The sequence below is a fragment of the Oncorhynchus mykiss genome, chromosome 19, assembly GCF_057628025.1.
Source record: "Oncorhynchus mykiss isolate SJ-2025 chromosome 19, ASM5762802v1, whole genome shotgun sequence".
In the NCBI taxonomy this organism is placed as follows: Eukaryota; Metazoa; Chordata; class Actinopteri; order Salmoniformes; family Salmonidae; genus Oncorhynchus; species Oncorhynchus mykiss.
Window position 1 is genome coordinate 4,644,246 of NC_143040.1, and position 27,606 is coordinate 4,671,851.

The following is a 27,606-nucleotide window of genomic DNA, read 5'->3' on the forward strand; positions in this document are numbered from 1 at the left end:
CTTCTCTCTCTCTCTCTCTCCTTCTCTCTCTCTCGCTCTCCTCTCTCTCTCTCTCTCTCTCTCTCTCTCTCTCTCTCTCTCTCTCTCTCTCTCTCTCTCTCTCTCTCTCTCTCTCTCTCTCTCTCTCTCTCTCTCTCTCTCTCTCTCTCTCTCTCTCTCTCTCTCCCTCCCTCCCTCCCTCCCTCCCTCCCTGTGTGTGTAGATCTTCTGTCCAGACACCACTGGATGACTGCCAAGCTAGGAATAATTCTACAGGGACCTGTTGGTCTTCATGTAGATACAGCACCTTGACTTTTTCCACATTTTGTAACGTTTAATTTTAATTTATTTAAAAAGAACTACCCGGAAATATCACATTTGCATAAGTATTGATTACAGCCTCGAGTCTTCTTGGGTACGACGCTACAAGCTTGGCACACCTGTATTTGTGTAGTTTCTCTCATTCTTCTCTGCAGATCCTCTCAAGTTCTGTCAGGTTGGACGGGGAGTGTTGCTACACAGCTATTTTCAGATCTCAACAGAGATGTTCGATCGAGTTCAAGTCCGGACTAGTCGGGCACTGCGAATGTCTTTGGGGAAACTGGCTCTGAGAATGGTTGTGTTGATATTCAGCCCGTCTCATGAACCTCTAACAGATCAACACTGTACAGTGACTTCTGTACAGACTGTAACGTAACAAGATGTGAAAAAAGTCAAGGTGTCTGAACACTTTTCAAAATGCCCTGTATATATACCACAGAATATCTTTACTGTAATATATTCTACATATATACCACAGAATATCATTACTGTAATATGTTCTAAATATATACCACAGAATATCATTACTGTAATATATTCTACATATATACCACAGAATATCATTACTGTAATATGTTCTAAATATATACCACATTACTGTAATATAATCTACATATATACCACAGAATATCATTACTGTAATATGTTCTAAATATATACCACATTACTGTAATATATTCTACATATATACCACAGCATATCATTACTGTAATATATTCTACATATATACCACAGAATATCTTTACTGTAATATATTCTACATATATACCACAGCATATCATTACTGTAATATATTCTACATATATACCACAGCATATCATTACTGTAATATATTCTACATATATACCACAGCATATCATTACTGTAATATATTCTACATATATACCACAGCATATCATTACTGTAATATATTCTACATATATACCACAGCATATCATTACTGTAATATATTCTACATATATACCACAGCATATCATTACTGTAATATATTCTACATATATACCACAGCATATCTTTACTGTAATACATCTAGTGTAGTCAGTCTGTTAAGGTGAGGTATTGTACATGTAGTGTAGTCAGTCTGTTAAGGTGAGGTGTTGTAAATGTAGTGTAGTCAGTCTGTTAAGGTGAGGTGTTGTAAATGTAGTGTAGTCAGTCTGTTAAGGTGAGGTGTTGTACATGTAGTGTAGTCAGTCTGTTAAGGTGAGGTGTTGTAAATGTAGTGTAGTCAGTCTGTTAAGGTGAGGTGTTGTACATGTAGTGTAGTCAGTCTTTTAAGGTGAGGTGTTGTAAATGTAGTGTAGTCAGTCTGTTACAGTGTGGTGTTGTACATGTAGTGCAGTCAGTCTGTTAAGGTGGGGTGTGTATGTGTGTGTGTGTGTGTGTGTGTGTGTGTGTGTGTTAGTGAGAGAGACAGATCCTATGTCAATAAGCTACAAGGCCCTATGTTACTACAGTATATAGAGTAGGTACCCTCAAATAACACCATATTCCCTATATAGTGCACTACTTTAGACCAGAGCCACATAGGGCACTATACAGTATATCCCTGATACTTCTCGTCACCCTCCCCCCTCTCTCCCTCCTCCCCTCTCCCTCCACCTCATCTCAACACAGGAAGACATGGACCTTACGGGTAGAAGACAAAACATCTGAGGTTTGTTACGTTCTTTTATAATTTAATGTAGAAAAGTGTTGTGGAGAAGTTAGGCTTTCATAGAGAGACAGATAATTTAAGGGAAAGACACCTGAAGAACTGTAAAGTTAATGCAATACTGATTTCAACTTTCAAGAATGATACGTTTAGTTTTATTTACATTGGTGTTGATTCATATTTATTAGCCTAATCAATGTGATCCAAAGTGATGTTATTGGCTACAGGGATATGAGGTAGAGTATTATTGGTAAAGGCGTCTGACAGCGCATTATCGTGATTATTATCCGCATGACGAAACTGCGTTAGAAGACGTGCATCGGAATTACGTAAATCTGTCACTAAAGAAAACACTGTTTCGTCAAGTCAGTCAAGTAAAAGTGACGTGCAACAATGGGCATAGAAACTATTTGAATGTTGGGCTAAATCAACGTTGAAAATGCTTTCTGGTGACACCGATCAGGAAAGTGGTGGTCCGTTTTGCTCACTGCTGTGCGCTCGATATAACTTGGCCGGTGCACCGTTGCAGAATGTTAACCACTGGTTTAGTCGTTGTCGCCACACCTTTCTTCTGAATACACACCCCGGTGCAACGGGCGAGATAAACTGATCGCACCACATGTGAACTCAAGCAGCGCGTGGATGTATTCACTAAGAGCACTATTCTAATGTATGAAATGACGCCTTTCTTATGCACGCCTTTCCTGCGCACTTCTCATTAGTTTGTATTCAGACTTACCTTGTTAAGTTGCATAATGGGCTTTGCAGGCGTGGTTCCCTTGCACTGAAAATAATTTCTTATACTTTTTTAATCAAGGGCCAGATGCTCGCTGGCATCCCTTTGCCTTCAATGCTACGGACAACAATGTAATACTCTTTTTGACCACACAGCATCAGAAACATGGTCTACATGTAGAGAGACAGAGAGGGCGCTGTTTCACTGTCCAGACAGCATCAGATACATGGTCTACACATACTGAGACATAGGGGGCGCTGTTTCACCGTCCAGACAGCATCAGATACATGGTCTACACATACTGAGACAGAGAGGTGCTGTTTCACTGTCCAGACAGCATCAGATACATGGTCTACACATACTGAGACAGAGGGGGCGCTGTTTCACTGTCCAGACAGCATCAGATACATGGTCTACACATACTGAGACAGAGGGGGTGCTGTTTCACTGTCCAGATAGTATCAGATACATGGTCTACACATACTGAGACAGAGGGGGTGCTGTTTCACTGTCCAGACAGCATCAGAAACATGGTCTACACATACTGAGACAGAGAGGTGCTGTTTCACTGTCCAGACAGCATCAGATACATGGTCTACACATACTGAGACAGAGGGGGTGCTGTTTCACTGTCCAGACAGCATCAGATACATGGTCTACACATACTGAGACAGAGGGGGTGCTGTTTCGCTCGCTCGAATGCTTTCTCCTGTGCGATACATTACGCCTCTTGTGAATTGAAGGACAATTATGAAGCACAGAGAGATGAAAGATACAATATTTTATGTATTTAAAAACAAACGTATTGGTCTTTGGGGGGGGGGGGGGGGGGCCTGGCTTTGGTTGGTATAGAATAAATACCTGTTATGTTACCGGTCTGTAACGTCTACTACCGTCTGTCAATCTAAACTGTAACGTCTACTTGGTGAATGTTATAACGTCTACTACCGTCTGTCAATCTAAACTGTAACGTCTACTTGGTGAATGTTATAATGTCGACTACCGTCTGTCAATCTAAACTGTAACGTTGACTTGGTGAATGTTATAATGTCTACTACCGTCTGTCAATCTAAACTGTAACGTTTTTTAAGTTGTGTGTACCCCAGGGTAGACTAGCTGTTGTTATGGAGTCAGGGGATCCATCCAGGTAGACTAGCTGTTGTTATGGAGTCAAGGGATCCAACCAGGTAGACTAGCTGTTGTTATGGAATCAGGGGAGTAGACTAGCTGTTATGGAGTAGACTAGCTGTTGTTATGGAGTCAGGGGATCCAACCAGGTAGACTAGCTGTTGTTATGGAGTCAGGGGATCCAACCAGGTAGACTAGCCGTTGTTATGGGGTCAGGGGATCCAACCAGGTAGACTAGCTGTTGTTATGGAGTCAGGAGATCCATCCAGGTAGATTAGCTGTTGTTATGGAGTCAGGGGATCCAACCAGGTAGACTAGCTGTTGTTATGGAGTCAGGGGATCCAACCAGGTAGACTAGCTGTTGTTATGGAGTCAGGAGATCCATCCAGGTAGACTAGCTGTTGTTATGGAGTCAGGGGATCCAACCAGGTAGACTAGCTGTTGTTATGGAGTCAGGGGATCCAACCAGGTAGACTGGTTGTTGTTATGGGGTCAGGGGATCCAACCAGGTAGACTAGCTGTTGTTATGGAGTCAGGGGATCCAATCAGGTAGACTAGCTGTTGTTATGGGGTCAGGGGATCCAACCAGGTAGACTAGCTGTTGTTATGGAGTCAGGGGATCCAATCAGGTAGACTAGGTGTTGTTATGGGGTCAGGGGATCCAACCAGGTAGACTAGCTGTTGTTATGGAGTCAAGGGATCCAACCAGGTAGACTAGCTGTTGTTATGGGGTCAGGGGATCCAACCAGGTAGACTAGCTGTTGTTATGGAGTCAGGGGATCCATCCAGGTAGACTAGCTGTTGTTATGGAGTCAGTGGATCCAACCAGGTAGACTAGCTGTTGTTATGGAGTCAGGGGATCCAACCAGGTAGACTAGCTGTTGTTATGGAGTCAGCTAATGAGGATCCAATCAGGTAGACTAGCTGTTGTTATGGGGTCAGGGGATCCAACCAGGTGGACTAGCTGTTGTTATGGAGTCAGCTAGTGGGGATCCAAATCAAATTAATAATTTTGGGCTGTGTATGTTTAAATGCAACAAGAAGTGTCTGAACTCTGACCACAGACAGTAAAAGTGTGGTAATTGTTAATTGTTTTTCAATGTTCAGAAATATTGACTGTTCTGTTATTGCTTATTGTAGCTGAGTGAGCTGTGACTTACATCTAAAATGAGTCTCTCTGGGGGGAGAGAGGAGGGGACAACTCCCTCTGAAATGAGCCTCTCTGGGGAGAGAGAGGAGGAGACCACTGCCTCTAAAATTAGTCTCTCTGGGGAGACAGAGGAGGGGACCACTGCCTCTAAAATGACTCAAGACACAAGTTCTAAGCGGTAAGAAATGAATTTTCAAAATATACAGTTCTCTTATATCAAACTAATGAAAAGTGTTCCCAAATTACTTACAGTGGGGCAAAAAAGTATTTAGTCAGCCACCAATTGTGCAAGTTCTCCCACTTAAAAAGATGAGAGAGGCCTGTCATTTTCATCATAGGTACACTTCAACTATGAAAGACAAAATGAGAAAAAAATCCAGAAAATCACATTGTAGGATTTTTAATGAATTTATTTGCAAATTATCGTGGAAAATAAGTATTTGGTCACCTACAAACAAGCAAGATTTCTGGCTCTCACAGACCTGAGAGGCTCCTCTGTCCTCCACTCGTTACCTGTATTAACGACACCTGTTTGAACTTGTTATCAGTATAAAAGACACTTGTCCACAACCTCAAACAGTCACACTCCAAACTCCACTATGGCCAAGACCAAAGAGCTGTCAAAGGACACAAGAAACAAAATTGTAGACCTGCACCAGGCTGGGAAGACTGAATCTGCAATAGGTAAGCAGCTTGGTTTGAAGAAATCAACTGTGGGAGCAATTATTAGGAAATGGAAGACATACAAGACTACTGATAATCTCCCTCGATCTGGGGCTCCACGCAAGATCTCACCCTGTGGGGTCAAAATGATTACAAGAAAGGTGAGCAAAAATCCCAGAACCACACGGGGGGACCTAGTGAATGACCTGCAGAGAGCTGGGACCAAAGTAACAAAGCCTACCATCAGTAACACACTACGCCGCCAGGGACTCAAATCCTGCAGTGCCAGGCTTGTACCCCTGCTTAAGCCAGTACATGTCCAGGCCCGTCTGAAGTTTGCTAGAGAGCATTAGGTTGATCCAAAATATACATTTTTGGTAAAAACTCAACTCGTCGTGTTTGGAGGACAAAGAATGCTGAGTTGCATCCAAAGAACACCATACCTACTGTGAAGCATGGGGGTGGAAACATCATGCTTTGGGGCTGTTTTTCTGCAAAGGGACCAGGACGACTGATCTGTGTAAAGGAAAGAATGAATGGGGCCATGTATCGTGAGATTTTGAGTGAAAACCTCCTTCCATCAGCAAGGACATTGAAGATGAAACGTGGCTGGGTCTTTCAGCATGACAATGATCCCAAACACACCGCCCGGACAAAAAAATTGTGGCTTCGTAAGAAGCATTTCAAGGTCCTGGAGTGGCCTAGCCAGTCTCAAGATCTCAACCACATGTTGCCCAGCAACAGCCACAAAACATCACTGCTCTAGAGGAGATCTGCATGGAGGAATGGGCCAAAATACCAGCAGCAGTGTGTGAAAAGTCTTACAGAAAATGTTTGACCTCTGTCATTGCCAACAAAGGGTATAGAACAAAGTATTGAGATAACATTTTGTTATTTACCAAATACTTATTTTCCACCATAATTTGCAAATAAATTCATAAAAAATCCTACAATGTGATTTTCTGGATTTTGTTTCTCATTTTGTCTGTCATAGTTGAAGTGTACCTATAATGAAAATTACAGACCTCTCTCGTCTTTTTAAGTGGGAGTGTTATGGTGAGTGAATGAGGACCCAAAAGCGAACTAACTTAAACAGAGCTTCTTTAATAACCAAACATAGGTAGGCTCAGATAGACCGGCAGATTCCGACAGGACAGGACAAGGTTACAGCAAACATGACGATAGTCTGGCTCAGGCATGAAACACAACAAACAAGAATCCGACAAGGACAGGAACAGAAACAGAGAGAGATATAGGGACCTAATCAGAGGGAAAAAGGGAACAGGTGGGAAACGGGGTGAATGGGTAGTCAGAGGAGACAAGGAACAGCTGGGGGAAAGCGGGGGAGAAAAGGTAACCTAACAACGACCAGCAGAGGGAGACAGGGTGAAGGGAAAGGACAGAGACAAGACACAACATGACAGTACATGACAGGGAGAACTTGCACAATTGGTGGCTGACTAAATACTTTTTTGTCCCACAGTAAAATGTAGGTCTATATCATTCATTAAAAAGGCCAGAAATGGATTTACCAATTCCAGACTGTAGCTTTAAAAGAAGCATCAGGACTTCTAGAAGTTCCACTATACAGTTGTTAAAAGGATGTAGATGAGGTATTGATGAGATGATCTGTCTCCCTGTTTTGTTCAGTGTCCTGAAGCCCAGAGCAGTGTCACCTACAACCAGCCTGCTATCAATGAAGTGTGATCGGCCACCTGCTTTCAGCCAGGAACCATTACCAGATGACAATAAGGAAGGGGAGAGTTTGGACAGTGAGGATGCATTAAAGATCACACACAACCTTCTGGACAGAAGAAGTAAGACTGTGTTTCATACAATATTACAAAGAACAGTACAAAGGCCCTTATAAAACACACACATTAACTTATGAGTCCCAACTCTCATTGTTTTCCTACAGGTCAAACTCTGCTGACAGTCCAACAAGACATCAAGGCTAAACTGAAACACAAGTATCAACACATATCTGAAGGAATTGGACACCATGGAAACCAAAGTCTGTTCAAGGACATCTACACAGACCTCTACATCACAGAGGGTGGAAGTGGAGGGCTCAATAATGAACATGAGGTTAGACAGATAGAGATGGCATCCAAAAAACAAACCACACAAGAGACACCAATTAAATGCAACGACATCTTCAAGCCGTTACCTGGACAAGGCAAACCAATCAGAACTGTGCTGACCAAAGGAATCGCTGGCATTGGAAAAACAGTCTCTGTGCAGAAGGTCATCCTTGACTGGGCAGAGGGAAAAGCAAATCAGGACGTTCATTTCATGTTTCCTCTTCCTTTCCGTGATCTGAACCTGAAAAAGGACCAATACAGTCTGATGCAACTTCTTTCCCACTACTTCCCAGAGCTGAAAGAGATTGACAGCATTGAAGATGGTGAAACCAAAACTGTTTTCATTTTTGATGGTCTGGATGAGTGTCGACTTCCTCTAGACTTAACAAATGATGAGAAGTGCTGTGATGTCACGATGCCAACCTCAGTAGACGTGCTACTGACAAACCTCATCAAGGGGATTCTGCTTCCCTCTGCTCTCCTCTGGATAACCACACGACCTGCAGCAGCCAATCAGATCCCTCCTGAGTGTGTTGACCAAGTGACAGAGGTACGAGGGTTCAATGATCCACAGAAGGAGGTGTACTTCAGGAAGAAAATCACAGATCAGAATCTGGCCAATGAAATCATCAAATACATGAAGACATCAAGAAGCCTCCACATCATGTGCCACATACCAGTCTTCTGTTGGATATCAGCCACAGTCCTTGAGATGATGCTGAAAGAGACAGAGAAGGATGAAGTCCCCAATACTCTGACCCAGATGTACTCACACTTCATGCTCATCCAAATCATTGTGAAGAACAGGAAGTACAACAAAGCCACAGAGACAAGCCCAAAGGAACTGTCTCAGTCAGACAAAGAGATGATCCTGAAACTGGCAAAGCTGGCTTTCCAACAGCTGCAGAAGGGCAACCTGATCTTCTACGAGGAGGACCTGAGAGAGTGTGGTCTTGACGTCACAGAGGCATCAGAGTACTCAGCATTGTGTACAGAGATCTTTAAAGAAGAATCTGGGCTGTACCAAGAGAAGGTCTACAGCTTTGTGCATCTGAGCATTCAGGAGTTTCTAGCAGCAGTGCATGCTTTAGAATCATGTCTGGACAAGAAGGAAAATGTTTTTCCCACCACTAGTGATGATGAAGAGAAGAAGTCAATCCAGTTGTCTGACTTACACAGGAGAGCAGTGGACCAGGCCTTGAAGAGTGAGAATGGACACCTGGACCTGTTCCTCCGCTTCCTTCTGGGTCTCTCACTGGAGTCCAATCAGAATCTGTTACGAGGCCTTCTGACACAGACAGGAAGTACCACACGGAGCAATAAGAAAACAGTTGAGAGAACAGTCAGGTACCTTTCAGACAAGATCGACGAAGAATCCTCACCAGAAAGGATCATCAACTTGTTCCACTGTCTGAATGAACTTGGTTCCAACTCTCTAGTTGAAGACATGCAGACCTCCCTGCGATCAGGAACTCTTTCAGAAACAAGACTAAAACCTGACCAATGTTCAGCCCTGGCCTACCTGTTACTGATGTCAGAGGAGGTGCTGGAGGAGTTTGACCTGAAGACATACAGCACATCAGAGGAAGGTTATCAGAGGTTGCTGCCGGTAGTGAAAACCTGCAAGAGAGCACTGTGAGTTATGTTATTGAGTTGATGTATACAGTATCATTATAATGAAGGATTTGTATATCTAACAGACTATATACTCTCTTCAGACTAGCTGGCTGTAAACTCACATATGAATCCTGTGAGACTCTGGCCTCAGCTCTGCAGACACCAAACTCCCCCCTGAGAGAACTGGACCTCAGCTACAATGACCTGGGAGACAGAGGAGTGGAGCTGCTCTGTGTTGGACTAACCAGTCCACTCTGCAACATACAGACACTAGTGTGAGTTAAATATCTTCAGTATGAGTTATTATGTGGATGTTTTAAACATGTGTTAATCATGTGTTCTTCTGCCCTCTAGTCTAGGTCAGTGTGGTCTGACAGAGGGTTGCTGTTCAGATCTGGCCTCAGTCCTGAGTTCACCCAACTCACAACTGAAACAGCTGCAGCTGAGAGACAATGACCTGCAGAACTCAGGAGTTACATTGCTGTCTGCTGAACTGGAGGATCCAGACTGTAAACTAGACACACTGGGGTAAGTACAGGTGTTTCAGTCAGGTCGGTACTGAGCTGAGTTACACTGCTGTCTGCTGGCCTGGAGGATCCAGACTGTAAACTACACACACTGAGGTGTGTGTGTGTGCGTGCGTGTGTATGGGTGTGTGTGTGTGTGTGTGTTGCAAGCGTTCAAGTTTGTCCTCTACTCCCCTCTAGTCTAGGTCAGTGTGGTCTGACAGAGGGTTGCTGTTCAGATCTGGCCTCAGTCCTGAGTTCACCCAACTCACAACTGAAACAACTGGAGCTGAGAGACAATGACCTGCAGGACTCAGGAGTTACACTGCTGTCTGCTGGACTGGAGGATCCAGACTGTAAACTACACACACTGGGGTAAGTACAGCTGTTTCAGTCAGGTTGGTACTGAGGTGAGTTACACTGCTGTCTGCTGGACTGGAGGATCCAGGCTGTAAACTACACACACTGTTTCAGTCAGGTCGGTACTGAGCTTGGTAAAACAGGAGACACTGTAGTCTCATCCGATGATACCCCCGGACAGGGCCAAACAGGCAGGATATTACCCCACCCACTTTGCCAAAGCACAGCCCCCACACAACTAGAGTGATATCTTCAACCACCAACGTACCATCCTGAGACAAGGTCGAGTATAGCCCACAAAGATCTCCGCCACGGCACAACCCAAGGGGGGGCGTCAACCCAGACAGGAAGACCACGTCAGTGACTCAACCCACTCAAGTGACACACCCCTCCTAGGGACTGCATTGAAGAGCACCAGTAAGCCAGTGACTCAGACCCTGTAATAGGGTTAGAGGCAGAGAATCCCAGTGGAGAGAGGGGAACCGGCCAGACAGAGACAGCAAGGGCGGTTCGTTGCTCCAGTGCCTTTCCGTTCACCTTCACACTCCTGGGCCAGACTACACTCAATCATATGACCCACTGAAGAGATGAGTCTTCAATAAAGACTTAAAGGTTGAGACAGAGTCTGCGTCTCACACATGGGTAGGCAGACGATTCCATAAAAATTGAGCTCTATAGGAGAAAGCCCTGCCTCCAGCTGTTTGCTTAGAAATTCTAAGGACAATTAGGAGGCATGCGTCTTGTGACCGTAGCGTACGTGTAGGTATGTACGGCAGGACCAAATCGGAAAGATACGTAAGAGCAAGCCCATGTAATGCTTTGTAGGTTAGCAGTAAAACCTTGAAATCAGCCCTTGCCTTAACAGGAAGCCAGTGTAGGGAGGCTAGCACTGGAGTAATATGATCACATTTTTGGGTTCTAGTCAGAATACTAGCAGCCGTATTTAGCACTAACTAAAGTTGATTTAGTGCTTTATCCGGGTAGCCGGAAAGTAGAGCCAAGCAGTAGTCTAACCTAGAAGTGACAAAAGCATGAATTAATTTTTCTGCATCATTTTTGTTCCAAAAATGTCTCATTTTTGCAATGTTATGTAGATGGAAAAAAACTGTCCTTGAAACAGTCTTGATATGTTCGTCAAAAGAGAGATCAGGGTCCAGAGTAACGCTGAGGTCCTTCACAGTTTTATTTGAGACGACTGTAGAACCATCAAGATTAATTGTCAGATTTAACAGAAGATCTCTTTGTTTCCTGGGACCTAGAACAAGCATCTCTGTTTTGTCTGAGTTTAAAAGTTTAGAAGTAGAACATTTGCCGCCATCCACTTCCTTATGTCTGAAACACAGGCTTCCAGGGAGGGCAATTTTGGGGCTTCACCATGTTTCATCGAAATGTACAGCTGTGTGTCATCCGCATAGCAGTGAAAGTTAACATTTTGTTTTCGAATTACATCCCCAAGAGGTAAAATATATAGTGAAAACAATAGTGGTCCTAAAACGGAACCTTGAGGAACACTGACATTTACAGTTGATTTGTCAGAGGACAAACCATCCACAGAGACAAACTGATAACTTTCCGACAGATAACATCTAAACCAGACCAGAACTTGTCCGTATAGACCAATTTGGGTTTCCAATCTCTCCAAAAGAATGTGGTGATCGATGGTATCAAAAACAGCACTAAGGTCTAGGAGCACAAGGACAGATGCAGAGCCTCGGTCTGACGCCATTATTAAAAAGGTAATTTACCGCCTTCACAAGTGCAGTCTCAGTGCTATGATGGGGTTTAAAACCAGACTGAAGCATTTCGTATACATTGTTTGTCTTCAGGAAGGCAGTGAATTGCGGCGCAACAGCTTTTTCTAAAATTTTTGAGAGGAATGAGAGATTCGATATAGGCCGATAGTTTATATTTTCTGGGTCAAGGTTTGGCTTTTTCAAGAGAGGCTTTATTCACTTTTAGTGAGTTTAGTACACATCCGGTCGATAGAGAGCCGTTTATTATGTTCAACATAGGAGGGCCAAGTACAGGAAGCAGCTCTTTCAGTAGTTTAGTTGGAATAGGGTCCAGTATGGAGCTTGAAGGTTTAGAGGCCAAGACTATTTTCATAATTGTGTCAAGAGATTTAGTACTAAAACACTTGAGTGTCTCTCTTGATCCTACCTCCTGGCAGAGTTGTGCAGAGCTTTGGAGGAATACGCAGATTTAAAGAGGAGTCCGTATTTTGATTTCTAATGATCATGATCTTTTCCTCAAAGAAGTTCATGAATTTATCACTGCTGAAGTGAAAGCCATCCTCTCTTGGGAATGCTGCTTTTTAGTTAGCTTTGCGACAGTATCAAAATAAATATGTTGTGTATCTCTCTGCAGGCTGTCTGGCTGTCTGGTCACAGAGGAGGGCTGTGCTGCTCTGTCTTCAGCTCTGAGGTCAAACCCCTCCCACCTGAAAGAGCTGGACCTGAGCTACAATCACCCAGGAGACTCTGCAGGGGAACTGCTTTCAGCTGCTCTGGTGGATCCCACATATAAACTGATGAAGCTGAAGTAAGTCAGAATAGATGTCCTAATAGTGTGAGCAGCGGTTGTGTCATATGTACAGTCGTGGCCAAAAGATTTGAGAATGACACAAATATACATTTTCACAAAGTCTGCTGCCTCAGTGTCTTTAGATATTTTTGTCAGATGTTACTATGGAATACTGAAGTATAATTACAAGCATTTCATAGGTGTCAAAGGCTTTTATTGACAATAACATGAAGTTGATGCAAAGAGTCAATATTTGCAGTATTGACCCTTCTTTTTCAAGACCTCTGCAATCCGCCCTGGCATGCTGTCAATTCACTTCTGGGTCACATCCTGACTGATGGTAACCCATTCTTGCATAATCAATGCTTGGAGTTTGTCAGAATTTGTGGGCTTTTGTTTGTCTACCCGCCTCTTGAGGATTGACCACAAGTTCTCAATGGGATTAAGTTCTGGGGAGTTTCCTGGCCATGGACCCAAAATATCAATGTTTTGTTCCCCGAGCCACTTAGTTATCACTTTTGCCTTATGGCAAGGTGCTCCATCAGGCTGGAAAAGGCATTGTTTGTCACCAAACTGTTCCTGGATGGTTGGGAGAAATTTCTCTCAGAGAATGTATTGGTACCATTCTTTATTCATGGCTGTGTTCTTAGACAAAATTGTGAGTGAGCCCACTCCCTTGGCTGAGAAGCAACCCCACACATGAATGGTCTCAGGATGCTTTACTGTTAGCATTACACAGGACTGATGGTAGCGCTCACCTTGTCTTCTCCGGACAAGCTTTTTTCCGGATGCCCCAAACAATCGGAAACGGGATTCATCAGAGAAAATGACTTTACCTCAGTCCTCAGCAGTCCAATCCCTTTACCTTTTGCAGAATATCAGTCTGTCCCTGATGTTTTTCCTGGAGAGAAGTGGCTTCTTTGCTGCCCTTATTGACACAGGCCATCCTCCAAAAGTCTTTGCCTCACTGTGCGTGCAGATGCATTCACACCTGCCTGCTGCCCTATCTGAGCTAGCTCTGTACTGGTGGTGCCCCGATCCCGCAGCTGAATCAACTTTAGGAGAAGGTCCTGGCGCTTGCTGAACTTTCTTGGGCGCCCTAAAGCCTTCTTCACAACAATTGAACTGCTCTCCTTGAAGTTCTTGATGATCCGATAAATGGTTGATTTAGGTGCAATCTTACTGGCAGCAATATCCTTGCCTGTGAAGCCCTTTTTGTGCAAAGCAATGATGACGGCACGTGTTTCCTTGCAGGTAACCATGGTTGACAGAGGAAGAACTGTGATTCCAAGCACCAACCTACTTTTGAAGCTTCCAGTCTGTTATTTGAACTCAATCAGCATGACAGAGTGATCTCCAGCCTTGTCCTCATCAACACTCACACCTGTGTTAATGAGAGATGATGTCAGCTGGTCCTTTTGTGGCAGCGCTGAAATGCAGTGGAAATGTTTTTTTCGGGATTCAGTTCACTTGCATGGCAAAGAGGGGCTTTGCAATTAATTGTAACTCATCTGATCACTCTTCATAACATTCTGGAGTATATGCAAATTGCCATCATACAAACTTAGGCAGCAGACTTTGTGAAAATTAATATTTGTGTCATTCTCAAAACTTTTGGCCACAACTGTAGTGTAGTAGGTTCAGTGACATGATGGTAGAATTAAGAGGAAGTCTACCCAGCAGGCAGAGCACTCCAACACAGCATACATCATCACCACATGAATACTCTTCTTCTGCATCTCTGATATCCTGTTGGAATTGTACTCCGTTCTGTACGCAGTAGGTAGGATATAATACCTGTATGTCTCTAGTAATGAATTGTACTCTGTTCTGTATGCAGTAGGTAGGATAGAATACCTGTATGTCTCTAGTAATGAATTGTACTCCGTTCTGTATGCAGTAGGTAGGATAGAATACCTGTATGTCTCTAGTAATGAATTGTACTCCGCTCTGTATGCAGTAGGTAGGATAGAATACCTGTATGTCTCTAGTAATGAACTGTACTCCGTTCTGTATGCAGTAGGTAGGATAGTAATGAACTGGGATAGTGCACCAGAACACAACAATATGGTTTAAATGTTGACTGCTTTATTAGGTCTTTGTCAGTCAATAACCTGTTTCTCCTACAGTGTGGATCATGGTGGAGAGTGCTGGCTGAAATCAGGGCTGAGGAAATGTAAGTCTCTTCAATCCTAATTAACTGCATATTCAGCACTATAGTAACATATTAACTAATCAATACTTGTTCTGTAACTACAAAACACAATATTTTATATGTAGATGTGGTTTGATTAAGCTCTCATTTTGTCTACAGATGCCTGTCATCTCACCCTGGACCCAAATACAGCACACCCACACCTGATACTGTCTGAGGGGAACAGGAAGGTGACACGGGTGGTGGAGGACCGGCATTATGAAGACCATCCAGACAGATTTGATTGTCTTCATCAGGTTCTCTGCAGAGAAGGCTTATCTGGGTGTCGTTATTACTGGGAGGTGGAGATGGATGGTACCGGGGCAGTCATTGGTGTGGTGTACAGAGGAATGAAGAGGAAGGGAAGGGGGGTTGACAGTGACATTGGAGCCAATAAGAAGTCCTGGTGTTTATTCTGCTCTCATAGTGGTTATTGCTTTTACCATCCTGGAGTCTGTTGCAGATCCATCCCTGGTCCTGTTTCTAACAGAGTTGGAGTGTATCTGAACTGGTCAGCTGGTACTTTGTCCTTCTATAGTGTGTCCTCCTCTGGTACACTGACACACCACCTTTACACAGAACACACCACGTTCACTGAACCCCTCTATCCTGGGTTTGGCGTTTCCTCCTCCTCAGTGACCTCAGTGACCCTGCGTCAGATAGATGACCAACACATTCAGAGGTGAGTCAAATAGCAATGTTTCATCATGTGTTTTCCTCTGGAATCATTCCTACAGTTAGATTAGTAGTAGTGGTGTGTTTTAATGTGTTCTGTTGGACCTACAGACAGTTAGATTAGTAGTAGTGGTGTGTTTTAATGTGTTCTGTTGGACCTACAGACAGTTAGATTAGTAGTAGTGGTGTGTTTTAATGTGTTCTGTTGGACCTACAGACAGTTAGATTAGTAGTAGTGGTGTGTTTTAATGTGTTCTGTTGGACCTACAGACAGTTAGATTAGTAGTAGTGGTGTGTTTTAATGTGTTCTGTTGGACCTACAGACAGTTAGATTAGTAGTAGTGGTGTGTTTTAATGTGTTCTGTTGGACCTACAGACAGTTAGATTAGTAGTAGTGGTGTGTTTTAATGTGTTCTGTTGGACCTACAGACAGTTAGATTAGTGGTAGTGGTGTGTTTTAATGGGTTCTGTTGGACCTACAGACAGTTAGATTAGTAGTAGTGGTGTGTTTTTTAATGTGTTGTGTTGGACCTACAGACAGTTAGATTAGTAGTAGTGGTGTGTTTTAATGTGTTCTGTTGGAACACCAGAGACCATGGTGGAGAGAGTTGTATCAAGCCTGGACCTGAGGACACCAGAGACCATGGTGGAGAGTGTTGTATCAAGCCTGGACCTGAGAACACCAGAGACCATGGTGGAGAGTGTTGTATCAAGCCTGGACCTGAGAACACCAGAAACCATGGTGGAGAGTGTTGGATCAAGCCTGGACCTGAGAAATGTGAGTTTAATTTTTAATTTTTTTTAACCTTTATTTAACTAGACAAGTCAGTTAAGAACAAATTCTTATTTTCAATGACGGCCTAGGAACAGTGGGTTAACTGCCTGTTCAGGGGCAGAATGACAGATTTGTACCTTGTCAGCTCGGGGATTTGATCTTGCAACCTTCCGGTTACTAGTCCAATGCTCTAACTACTAGGCTACCCTGCCGCCCCAGACTTAACTGATAATTGTTTTTAACTCAAAGTAGTTTTAAAGCATTCATTATACTTGAGTCCCAGACAAGGAGCACAGTCAAAACAAACTTAAAGGTAGAGTCAGCGATATGACGTAGATGCACAAAGTAAACAGCATAGTGGGTCAATTTGTACAACAATTAAGAGTGTTGGAGCGCTAAACTTCTCTGCTGTTTTGGTCCCGTGGCGAACACTCAACCTCTCCGCTGTAAGAGAGTGAAAAGGACCGGTGCACATGGCAGTTACTGTGTGTGACTGTGTGAGAGAGAAGTCGGGCATCTTGCTCATCACAATATCGGTGGTGCTGCTCGTACAACATACATTTATCTGACTCTACCTTTAAACTCTCATCCTAGAATCTACCAGAAATCAGGCCCCCAACATCTACAAAACATGGACCAGAATGATGTTGTTTCCTGCTTCTACAAACATTAATTAATATAACGCTAATGTCAGATTATGGTATGCTAATGAGTGTACATTCTGAGACTGTTGCTTAGTTATATTACAAGTCTATTTAATAATGATTAATTCATTATTACATGAGATTGTCCATTTTAAATAACAACTACTTTTGACTTCAGGGATTCCTCAGAGCTGTAAGACTTGTGACCATGTTGAGGTAAGTCATAATGTAAATTCTTACTTTTACATACCTGCAGGAGTCCGGCACAGTCTCAACGCCAGGTGTGTACTGACCAACTATTCATACTGGGATATAGACAGTCCTGTGTTCTGCTTTAGTAATATAAACACAGTCTCAAAGCCAGGTGTGTAGTGACCAACCATTCATACTGGGATATAGACAGTCCTGTGTTCTGCTTTAGTAATATAAACACAGTCTCAAAGCCAGGTGTGTACTGACCAACCATTCATACTGGGATATAGACAGTCCTGTGTTCTGCTTTAGTAATATAAACACAGTCTCAAAGCCAGGTGTGTACTGACCAACCATTCATACTGGGATATAGACAGTCCTGTGTTCTGCTTTAGTAATATAAACACAGTCTCAAAGCCAGGTGTGTACTGACCAACCATTCATGCTGGGATATAGACAGTCCTGTGTTCTGCTTTAGTAATATAAACACAGTCTCAAAGCCAGGTGTGTACTGACCAACCATTCAAACTGGTATATAGACTCCTGTGTTCTGCTTTTAGGCATGCAGGATTTTAGCTGTTGTCATATTTTGTCATTCAACAGTTTAATTGGATAAATACGTTAAATTAGTTACTTTGGTTAATGGGCCAGTTTCCCAGACACAGATTAAGTCTAGTCCTGGACCTTAAAGAACTTTCTATTGAAACTTCCATTGGGCATGCTTTAAGTCCAGCACTAGACTCAATCTGTGTCCAGGAAACAGGCCCCATATGTATTACTGACATGCTTGTCCTTGTTCAGGACTCCACACACTGGCTTCAGATTGAACCCTTGACTTCCACTGTCCAGGGAGTGACAATGTTCAGGTAAAATAACTACTTATAACATTTCATTCCACCTGCTAGTGTATTTCCCTGTTACCTTTGGGAATAGTCTTCTAATCCAACCTCTCCAGTTGATGATTGACCCTCTCTCCCATATCTTGTTGTTGCCTTCAGACACAGGACACCCAAAGGGAGTTATGAGTGCACAGTGTCTGGGCTCCGCTGGCTGTGTGAGAGAGATGTAATTCTGAAGTATCACTTCAGGAACTGGGAACCCTACAGTCAACTTCTGAAAGACATGCGGTACACACAAGGTGGTCCATTGCTGGACATTACTATGGAGTTAGGTGAACTGGAGGAAGTTCATCTGCCACACTTTGTCTGTTTAGGTAAAACCATGTAGAAATAGTATTCAGAAAGACATTTCCATGTAACTGAGTTTCACTTCCTAAATTAATGAATAAACTATTATGGGAGTTTCGTTTACTGTGATCTGGTACTGCATATTCTTTGTGTTTTAGTTGGATGAATAATACAATATTTGTCTTTCTGTCTCCTTTTTATTGTGTTGTTCAGGGACCAACCCTTCCCTGAGGAATGAGATGAAGATTCTTCATGTAGAGGAACATGGAGTGTCTTTAGAGGAAGTGCATGAAGTCACCAGATTCCATGTTAAGATTCTCCATCCCAAGTTCTCAGCTATCGCTGTTATACTGAGCTATGTCCTTTCTTGGATTGTAGATGTCCACTGTGACGTGGTCCTCTACATGGCAGTAAAAAAGTCAACAATAATTTCAAGGCTGTACCTGCTCCTCAGAAACTCCAGTCAGAAAGAGGTGAGGCACTATTACTGAAGTGACAACAGTATGTTGAATCTTACTGAAGGAAAGCTGATAGTTTGTTGAAAATCTCTAGATTACAAAGACAACGTGCAGCTCTGTGACAAATCTATTTCTGTCTCGTTCATTTGAAGAGCCAGTAGATGGCACTCTTCCCTCTGGTCGAAGGAGAACCCAATGCCCCTGGGCAGTGAAGTGGACATTGCCCCTGGGCAGTGAAGGGGACATTGCCCCTGGGCAGTGAAGGGGACATTTCCCTGTGTAGGTTGCTGTCTTTCAGATGGGACGTTAAATGGGTGTCCTCTCCATGGTCACTAAAGATCCCATGGCACTTATCGTATGAGTAGGGGTGTTAACCCCGGTGTCCTGACTCTCCATGGTCACTAAAGATCCCATGGTACTTATCGTAAGAGTAGGGGTGTTAACCCCGGTGTCCTGACTCTCCGTGGTCACTAAAGATCCCATGGTACTTATCGTATGAGTAGGGGTGTTAACCCCGGTATCCTGGCTAAACTTCCAATCTGACCCTCATACCATCATGGCTACCTAATCATCCTCAGCTTCCAATTGGCTCATTTATCCCCTCTCCCTCTCCCCTGTAACTATTCCCCAGGTCGTTGCTGTAAAAGAGAATCTCTTCTCAGTCAACTTATCTGATGAAATAATGGTAAATCAATAACGATAGTGTTGACAAAAATGGATTGTCCAGTGAGCTGCATGTTGTGTGAATTATGAGACTACATTGTTGTGACTGACTACTTACATCTCTCATTTTGTAGGCTGTTCGGGAACGGGAGAAAGATCAGGTGTCCCAAGGATATTCAGAATTTCTCCTGCCAAGTCCAAATGGGCCCTTAAAGATGAACACTTGGTTTGCACTCAAGAATCCACACTCTACTTCCATCTATCCAGAGGTGCAGTTTTATCAGGCTGAGGACCTGAATCTGTCATATTGTATATGAATTACTGGAATATCATTCTCTCTCTCTATCTCTCTGTCTCTCTCTGTCTCTCTCCTCTCTCTCTCTCTCCTTCTCTCTCTCTCTCTCTCTCTCCTTCTCTCTCTCTCTCTCTCCTTCTCTCTCTCTCGCTCTCCTCTCTCTCTCTCCTTCTCTCTCTCTCTCTCTCTCTCTCCTCTCTCTCTCGCTCTCGCTCTCGCTCTCTCGTTGCACCATATGGCCTCCTACAGAAGATTCAGCTGTTACCTGCAAACACCACACCAAGCTGTTGTAAGATGATAATGGGAAACACAGGGGTGGACATTGAGATGGAGTTAATCGGGGATGATGAGAGGACAGTATGGAAATCAGTGGTATCAAAAGGTAAGAAATACTGGACATGAACAGTATGTCAATCATCAATGTCCTTTTCTAACAGATGCTATTAAAGTGTTTTATGATATTTTCTCTTGTTTGTCTTTCAGATGAATACAGCAAAGACTCTCATCCAACACGTAAGTTTGTCTTTGTGGACGAGGTTACAGAGCTAACGTTTCTTCAAGGACACTGTTGAAGGTCTTCATGAGTTATGTTCAGTGGGGTGATGAAGGTCTTCATGAGTTATGTTCAGTGGGGTGATGAAGGTCTTCATGAATCATGTTCAGTGGTGTGATGAAGACCTTCGTGAGTCATGTTCAGTGGGGTGATGAAGACCTTCGTGAATCATGTTCAGTGGTGTGATGAAGACCTTCGTGAGTCATGTTCAGTGGGGTGATGAAGGTCTTCGTGAGTCATGTTCAGTGGGGTGATGGTCTTCATGAGTCATGTTCAGTGGGGTGATGGTCTTCATGAGTCATGTTCAGTGGGGTGATGATGTTCTTCATGAGTTGTGTTCAGTGGTGTGATGAAGGTCTTCATGAGTCGTGTTCAGTGGGGTGATGAAGGTCTTCATGAGTCGTGTTCAGTGGGGTGATGAAGGTCTCCATGAATCATGTTCAGTGGGGTGATGAAGGTCTTCATGAGTCTTGTTCAGTGGGGTGATGAAGGTCTTCATGAGTCTTGTTCAGTGGGGTGATGAAGGTTTCCATGAATCATGTTCAGTGGGGTGATGAAGAGTCTTGCAAAAGTATCTTCATTATATTTCATTGTGTTACAAAGTGGGATTAAAAGGGATTTAATTGTAATTTTTGTAAACAATCTCCACAAAATACTGTGTAATGTCAAAGAACATACAGTTGAAGTCGGAAGTTACCACCAAACACTTAGGTTGTGGTTGTGACAAAAATGGCTTAAAGGACAACAAAGTGAAGGTATTGGAGTGGCCATCACAACGCCCTGATCTCAATCCCATAGAAAATTTGTGGGCAGAACTGAAAGAGTGTGTGCGAGCAAGGAGGCCTACAAACCTGACTCAGTTACACCAACTCTGTCAGGAGAAATTAGCCAAAATTCACCCAACGTATTGTGGGAAGCTTGTGGAAGGCTACCCAAGACGTTTGACCCAAGTTAAACCATTTAAAGGCAATGCTACCAAATACTAATTGAGTGTATGTAAACTTCTGACCCACTGGGAATGTGATGATATAAATAAAAGCTGAAATAAATCATTCTCTCTACTATTATTCAGACATTTTACATTCTTAAAATAAAGTGGTGATCCTAACTGACCTAAAACAGGGAATTTTTACTAGGATTAAATGTCAGGAATTGTGAAAAACTGAGTTTAAATGTATTTGTCTAAGGTGTATGTAAACTTCTGACTTCAACTGTAGACATATTTAGATTAATAGAAATGAATCTAAATTAAATTAGTTGTTCCATAAGTATAATAAATACTCTGTAATGTCAAAGAATACATATTTTTTAGATTGATTGAAATTAAATACCTAAAATAGTTGTTCCATAAGTATTCAGCTCCCTGAGTCAATACATGTTAGAAACACCTTGGCAGTCATTACAGCTGTGCATCTTGGGTAAATCTCTAAGAGTCATTACAGCTGGGAGTCTTCTTGGGTAAGTCTCTAAGAGTCATTACAGCTGGGAGGCTTCTTGGGTAAGTCTCTAAGAGTGATTACAGCTGGGAGTCTTCTTGAGTAAGTCTCTAGGAGTCATTACAGCTGAGAGGCTTCTTGGGTAAGTCTCTAAGAGTGATTACAGCTGGGAGTCTTCTTGGGTAAGTCTCTAAGAGTGATTACAGCTGGGAATCTTCTTGGGTAAGTCTCTAAGAGTGATTACAGCTGGGAGTCTTCTTGGGTAAGTCTCTAAGAGTGATTACAGCTGAGAGTCTTCTTGGGTAAGTCTCTAAGTGTCATTACAGCTGGGAGGCTTATTGGGTAAGTCTCTAAGAGCTGGGAGTCTTCTTGGGTAAGTCTCTAAGTGTCACGGTTGTTGTAAGAGACGAAACCAGGCCCAGCGTTTGTTGAGTTTCACATATTTATTTAAAGTGAAACTTCTTTAACCAAAACAATAAACAATCAACACACCGTTACTATGTGGTGACACAAGCACCAATGCAAACAATATCCTACAAACACTGGTGGGAAAAATGGCTACCTAAATATGATCCCCAATTAGAGGCAACTAATTGGGAACCATACAAATCACCAACATAGAAATATTGAACTAGAACACCCCCTAGTCACGAACCAAGGGTTCTCTATGGTCCGGGCATGACACTAAGAGCTTTACACACTTGGATTGTACAATATTAGCCCATTATTGTGTTCATAATGCTTCAAGCTCTGTCAAGATGTTGGAGATCATGGCTCGACAGCCATTTTCACATCTTGTCATAGATTTACAAGCAGATTTAAGTCAAAACTGTGACTTGGCCACTCAGGAACATTCAATGTCTTCTTGGTAAGAAACTCCAGTGTAGATTTGGCCTTGTGTTATAGGTTATTGTCCTGCTGAAAGGTGAAATCATCTCCCTGTGTCTGGTGTAAAGCAGACTGAACTAGGTTTTCCTCTAGGATTTTGCCTGTTCTTAGCTCCATCCTGTTTCTTTTCATCCTGAAAAACTCCCCAGTATTTGCTGATGACAAGCATACCCATACCATGAAGCAGCCACCACCATGCTTGAAAATAAGGAGGCAGTTATTCAGTGATGTGTTGTGTTTCACTCTGTCATTTAAGTCGTTATGATGGAGTCACTACAATGTTGTTGATCCATCCTCAGTTTTCTCCTGTATGGGGGGACAGGTCCACTTTGGCATTACAGAGTATTTTCAGTAGATTGTTGACAAAACATTACAATTAAATCCATTTTTAATCCCACTATGTAACACAATAGAGAAATCCAAGGGGTATGAACACTTTTGCAAGGCTCTGTATGTTATGTAGAATAGACAATCGTGTCAGCCAGGGTAGGCGTCAATTCCAAATAAGTCAGTCCATTCAGGAAGTAAACTGATATTCAAATTCAATAACCGAAAATCAATTTTCAATGACTAATGGGAAGACAATTTTTTATTTTTGAATATGACTTGAATATGAATTGACTACAACCCTGGAGTCAGCTCTATACAAGAAATGACTATCAGAGGAATGTTAACTGGAGACTGTTAGATGTAGAAACAGCTGCTGTTCACCTTAAAGACATATTCATTTCATTCACCCCCCTTCAGCATTAACACTCCCTGGGATTCCTGCTGAGGAGTTTCTGAAGAAACACAGGGCTGTACTCATTCAGGGAGTCAAAAACCCAATACCAATAGCAGATGATCTGTCGTCAAAGAGCATGATTGGTGATGAAGAGTACTCCAGAATAACAGCTGAAACAACTGAACAGGAGCGAATGAGAAAACTACTGAATGCAGTCCTCCCTAAAGGACCAGAAGTGATGGGAGCTTGTCTCAAAGCTCTCAGTGAACATGAACACCATCTTGTTAAGTACTTGAGTGAATCTAGGTAAGACCGGTTTCTTTTCTCCCTCCCTTGAATATGTGGAATGATTAAATATAGGACAAATAAAAACATAGCTACCCAGATCAAAGATAAAGTACTTTTCAGAATGGAAGCATGTTTTTTTGTGTTGCTGCCTGTAATAAATTACTCTTATCATATGACCATCATCACATCATTATCTCAGGTGTATCATTGGACATCATTATCTCAGGTGTATCATAGGGCCATCATCACATCATTATCTCAGGTGCATCATAGGACCATCACATCATTATCTCAGGTGTATCATAGGGCCATTATCTCATCATTATCTCACGTGTTTCACAGGGCCATTATCTCATCATTATCTCAGGTGTATCATAGGGCCATCATCACATCATTATCTCATCATTATCTCAGGTGTATCATAGGACATCATCACATCATTATCTCAGGTGTATCATAGGACCATCATCACATCACTATCTCAGGTGTATCATAGGACCATCATCACATCATTATCTCAGGTGTATCATAGGACCATTATCACATCATTATCTCAGGTATATCATAGGACCATCATCACATCATTATCTCAGGTGTATCATAGGACATCATCACATCATTATCTCAGGTGTATCTCACTCCTCATTCTTCTCCATACTTTCTGATCTCTCCTACATCCTCTGTCTTGTAGCACCTAATCTGAAGATGCTGAGGCCTGTCTCCTAGTATGTGGACAACAACACTTCTCCACCTAATCTGAAGATGCTGAGGCCTGTCTCCTAGTCTGTGGACAAAGACACTTCTCCACCTAATCTGAAGATGCTGAGGCCTGTCTCCTAGTCTGTGGACAAAGAACACTTCTTCTCCTAATCTGAAGATGCTGAGGCCTGTCTCCTAGTCTGAAGATGCTGAGGCCTGTCTCCTAGTCTGTGGACAAAGACACTTCTCCACCTAATCTGAAGATGCTGAGGCCTGTCTCCTAGTCTGTGGACAAAGACACTTCTTCACCTAATCTGAAGATGCTGAGGCCTGTCTCCTAGTCTGTGGACAAAAGACACTTCTCCACCTAATCTGAAGATGCTGAGGCCTGTCTCCTAGTCTATGGACAAAGACACTTCTCCACCTAATCTGAAGATGCTGAGGCCTGTCTCCTAGTCTGTGGACAAAGACACTTCTCCACCTAATCTGAAGATGCTGAGGCCTGTCTCCTAGTCTGTGGACAAAGACATTTCTCCACCTAATCTGAAGATGCTGAGGCCTGTCTCCTAGTCTGTGGACAAAGACACTTCTTCACCTAATCTGAAGATGCTGAGGCCTGTCTCCTAGTCTGTGGACAAAGACACTTCTTCACCTAATCTGAAGATGCTGAGGCCTGTCTCCTAGTCTGTGGACAAAGACACTTCTCCACCTAATCTGAAGATGCTGAGGCCTGTCTCCTAGTCTGTGGACAAAGACACTTCTCCACCTAATCTGAAGATGCTGAGGCCTGTCTCCTAGTCTGTGGACAAAGACACTTCTCCACCTAATCTGAAGATGCTGAGGCCTGTCTCCTAGTCTGTGGACAAAGACACTTCTCCACCTAATCTGAAGATGCTGAGGCCTGTCTCCTAGTCTGTGGACAAAGACACTTCTCCACCTAATCTGAAGATGCTGAGGCCTGTCTCCTAGTCTGTGGACAAAGACACTTCTCCACCTAATCTGAAGATGCTGAGGCCTGTCTCCTAGTCTGTGGACAAAGAACACTTCTTCTCCTAATCTGAAGATGCTGAGGCCTGTCTCCTAGTCTGTGGACAAAGACATTTCTCGACCTAATCTGAAGATGCTGAGGCCTGTCTCCTAGTCTGTGGACAAAGACACTTCTCCACCTAATCTGAAGATGCTGAGGCCTGTCTCCTAGTCTGTGGACAAAGACACTTCAATTATTTTAAATTGGGCCTCCCGGGTGGCGCAGTGGTTAAGGGCGCTGTACTGCAGCGCCAGCTGTGCCATCAGAGTCCCTGGGTTCGCGCCCAGGCTCTGTCGTAACCGGCCGCGACCGGGAGGTCCGTGGGGCGACGCACAATTGGCCTAGCGTCGTCCGGGTTAGGGAGGGCTTGGTCGGTAGGGGTGTCCTTGTCTCATCGCGCACCAGCGACTCCTGTGGCGGGCCGGGCGCAGTGCGCGCTAACCAAGGTTGCCAGGTGCACGGTGTTTCCTCCGGCACATTGGTGCGGCTGGCTTCCGGGTTGGATGCGCGCTGTGTTAAGAAGCAGTGCGGCTTGGTTGGGTTGTGTATCGGAGGACGCATGACATTCAACCTTCGTCTCTCCCGAGCCCGTACGGGAGTTGTAGCAATGAGACAAGATAGTAGCTACTACAACAATTGGATACTACGAAATTGGGGAGAAAAAGGGGTAAAATTAAAATAAAAAAATAAAAAATATGTATTTAAATTGTAATTGTAATGACTGTACAAATCCTCACTATCAGTAGCTGTAATTTGGCAGTAAGCCCAGACTTGAGAAGGAGATATCTCAGTTTCAAGGTCTCATCTTAGAGCGAAAAAGGTGTTTCTGACACCAGCACCTCTATTCAATATCTGACACTATCACCTCTATTCAATATCTGACACTATCACCTCTATTCAATATCTGACACCATCACCTCTATTCAATATCTGACACCAGCACCTCTATTCAATATCTGACACCAGCACCTCTATTCAATATCTGACACTAGCACCTCTATTCAATATCTGACACCATCACCTCTATTCAATATCTGACACCAGCACCTCTATTCAATATCTGACACTATCACCTCTATTCAATATCTGACACTAGCACCTCTATTCAATATCTGACACTACCATCTCTATTCAATATCTGACACTATCACCTCTATTCAATATCTGACACTATCACCTCTATTCAATATCTGACACTATCACCTCTATTCAATATCTGACACTACCACCTCTATTCAATATCTGACACTATCACCTCTATTCAATATCTGACACTATCACCTCTATTCAATATCTGACACTAACACCTCTTCAATATCTGACACTAGCACCTCTATTCAATATCTGACACCAGCACCTCTATTCAATATCTGACACTAGCACCTCTATTCAATATCTGACACCAGCACCTCTATTCAATATCTGACACCAGCACCTCTATTCAATATCTGACACTATCACCTCTATTCAATATCTGACACCAGCACCTCTATTCAATATCTGACACTATCACCTCTATTCAATATCTGACACTAACACCTCTTCAATATCTGACACTAGCACCTCTATTCAATATCTGACACTATCACCTCTATTCAATATCTGACACTATCACCTCTATTCAATATCTGACACTAACACCTCTTCAATATCTGACACAATCATCTCTATTCAATATCTGACACCAGCACCTCTATTCAATATCTGACACTAGCACCTCTATTCAATATCTGACACTAGCACCTCTATTTCAGTCTAGGAAAAGTTGTTTCTTATCGTTTTTTCTGAAACATTGTCTCCTCGATCTTACCGCTCTGATTTTTTTATTTACCTGACTTAAAAAACATTAACCAATTAAAAACAGTTCTGTAGCACTGAGGTTTGTGCAGTAAACTACAGGCCCAATACATTATCACCACATACGGGCTTTGCTTGAATTGACCTGCCAATGCATTGCTGTTCGGGACGTTAAAAAAATATAGATATTTCAAAATTTGAGGGAGGCTATATGATCACACCGGTAATAGATCAATTGTTGTATTACTTGTGAGGCACAGCTGAGTGAGCATACATTTAAATAATTAACTTTATATTTTACTGGGCTGATGGTGCCTGTATCTGATGGTCAGTCTCAGCAGAGGGAGAGAGCAGCAGACTGAGGGTCAGTCTCAGCAGAGGGAGAGAGCA

The 27,606-nt window shown here is 43.0% G+C and overlaps 2 protein-coding genes across 3 annotated transcripts; both read left to right on the forward strand.

The window, feature by feature from the left end:
* Positions 1-1,485: 1,485 nt before the first annotated feature.
* Positions 1,486-9,674, forward strand: LOC149974718 (protein NLRC3-like). Of its 2 annotated transcripts, XM_090209905.1 has the most exons (5): positions 1,486-1,957; positions 4,959-5,146; positions 7,282-7,448; positions 7,550-9,350; positions 9,434-9,674. In XM_090209905.1, the coding sequence occupies exons 2-5, from the start codon at positions 4,986-4,988 to the stop codon at positions 9,609-9,611; spliced, it is 2,307 nt and encodes a 768-aa protein (XP_090066031.1). In that variant the 5' UTR covers positions 1,486-1,957; positions 4,959-4,985; the 3' UTR covers positions 9,612-9,674. The 2 variants fall into 2 exon arrangements, with proteins under 2 accessions (XP_090066031.1, XP_090066032.1); XM_090209906.1 differs by lacking the exon at positions 9,434-9,674 and having other exon boundaries at positions 7,550-9,354.
* A 5,123-nt stretch (positions 9,675-14,797) lies between these two features.
* LOC118936838 (NACHT, LRR and PYD domains-containing protein 1 homolog) lies at positions 14,798-26,122 on the forward strand. The gene is made up of 12 exons (XM_090209910.1): positions 14,798-14,897; positions 15,036-15,597; positions 16,181-16,368; positions 17,188-17,225; positions 18,003-18,067; positions 18,200-18,414; positions 18,602-18,861; positions 19,644-19,778; positions 20,054-20,186; positions 20,288-20,317; positions 23,429-23,711; positions 24,385-26,122. The coding sequence occupies exons 1-12, from the start codon at positions 14,798-14,800 to the stop codon at positions 24,389-24,391; spliced, it is 2,016 nt and encodes a 671-aa protein (XP_090066036.1). The 3' UTR covers positions 24,392-26,122.
* Positions 26,123-27,606: the final 1,484 nt, after the last annotated feature.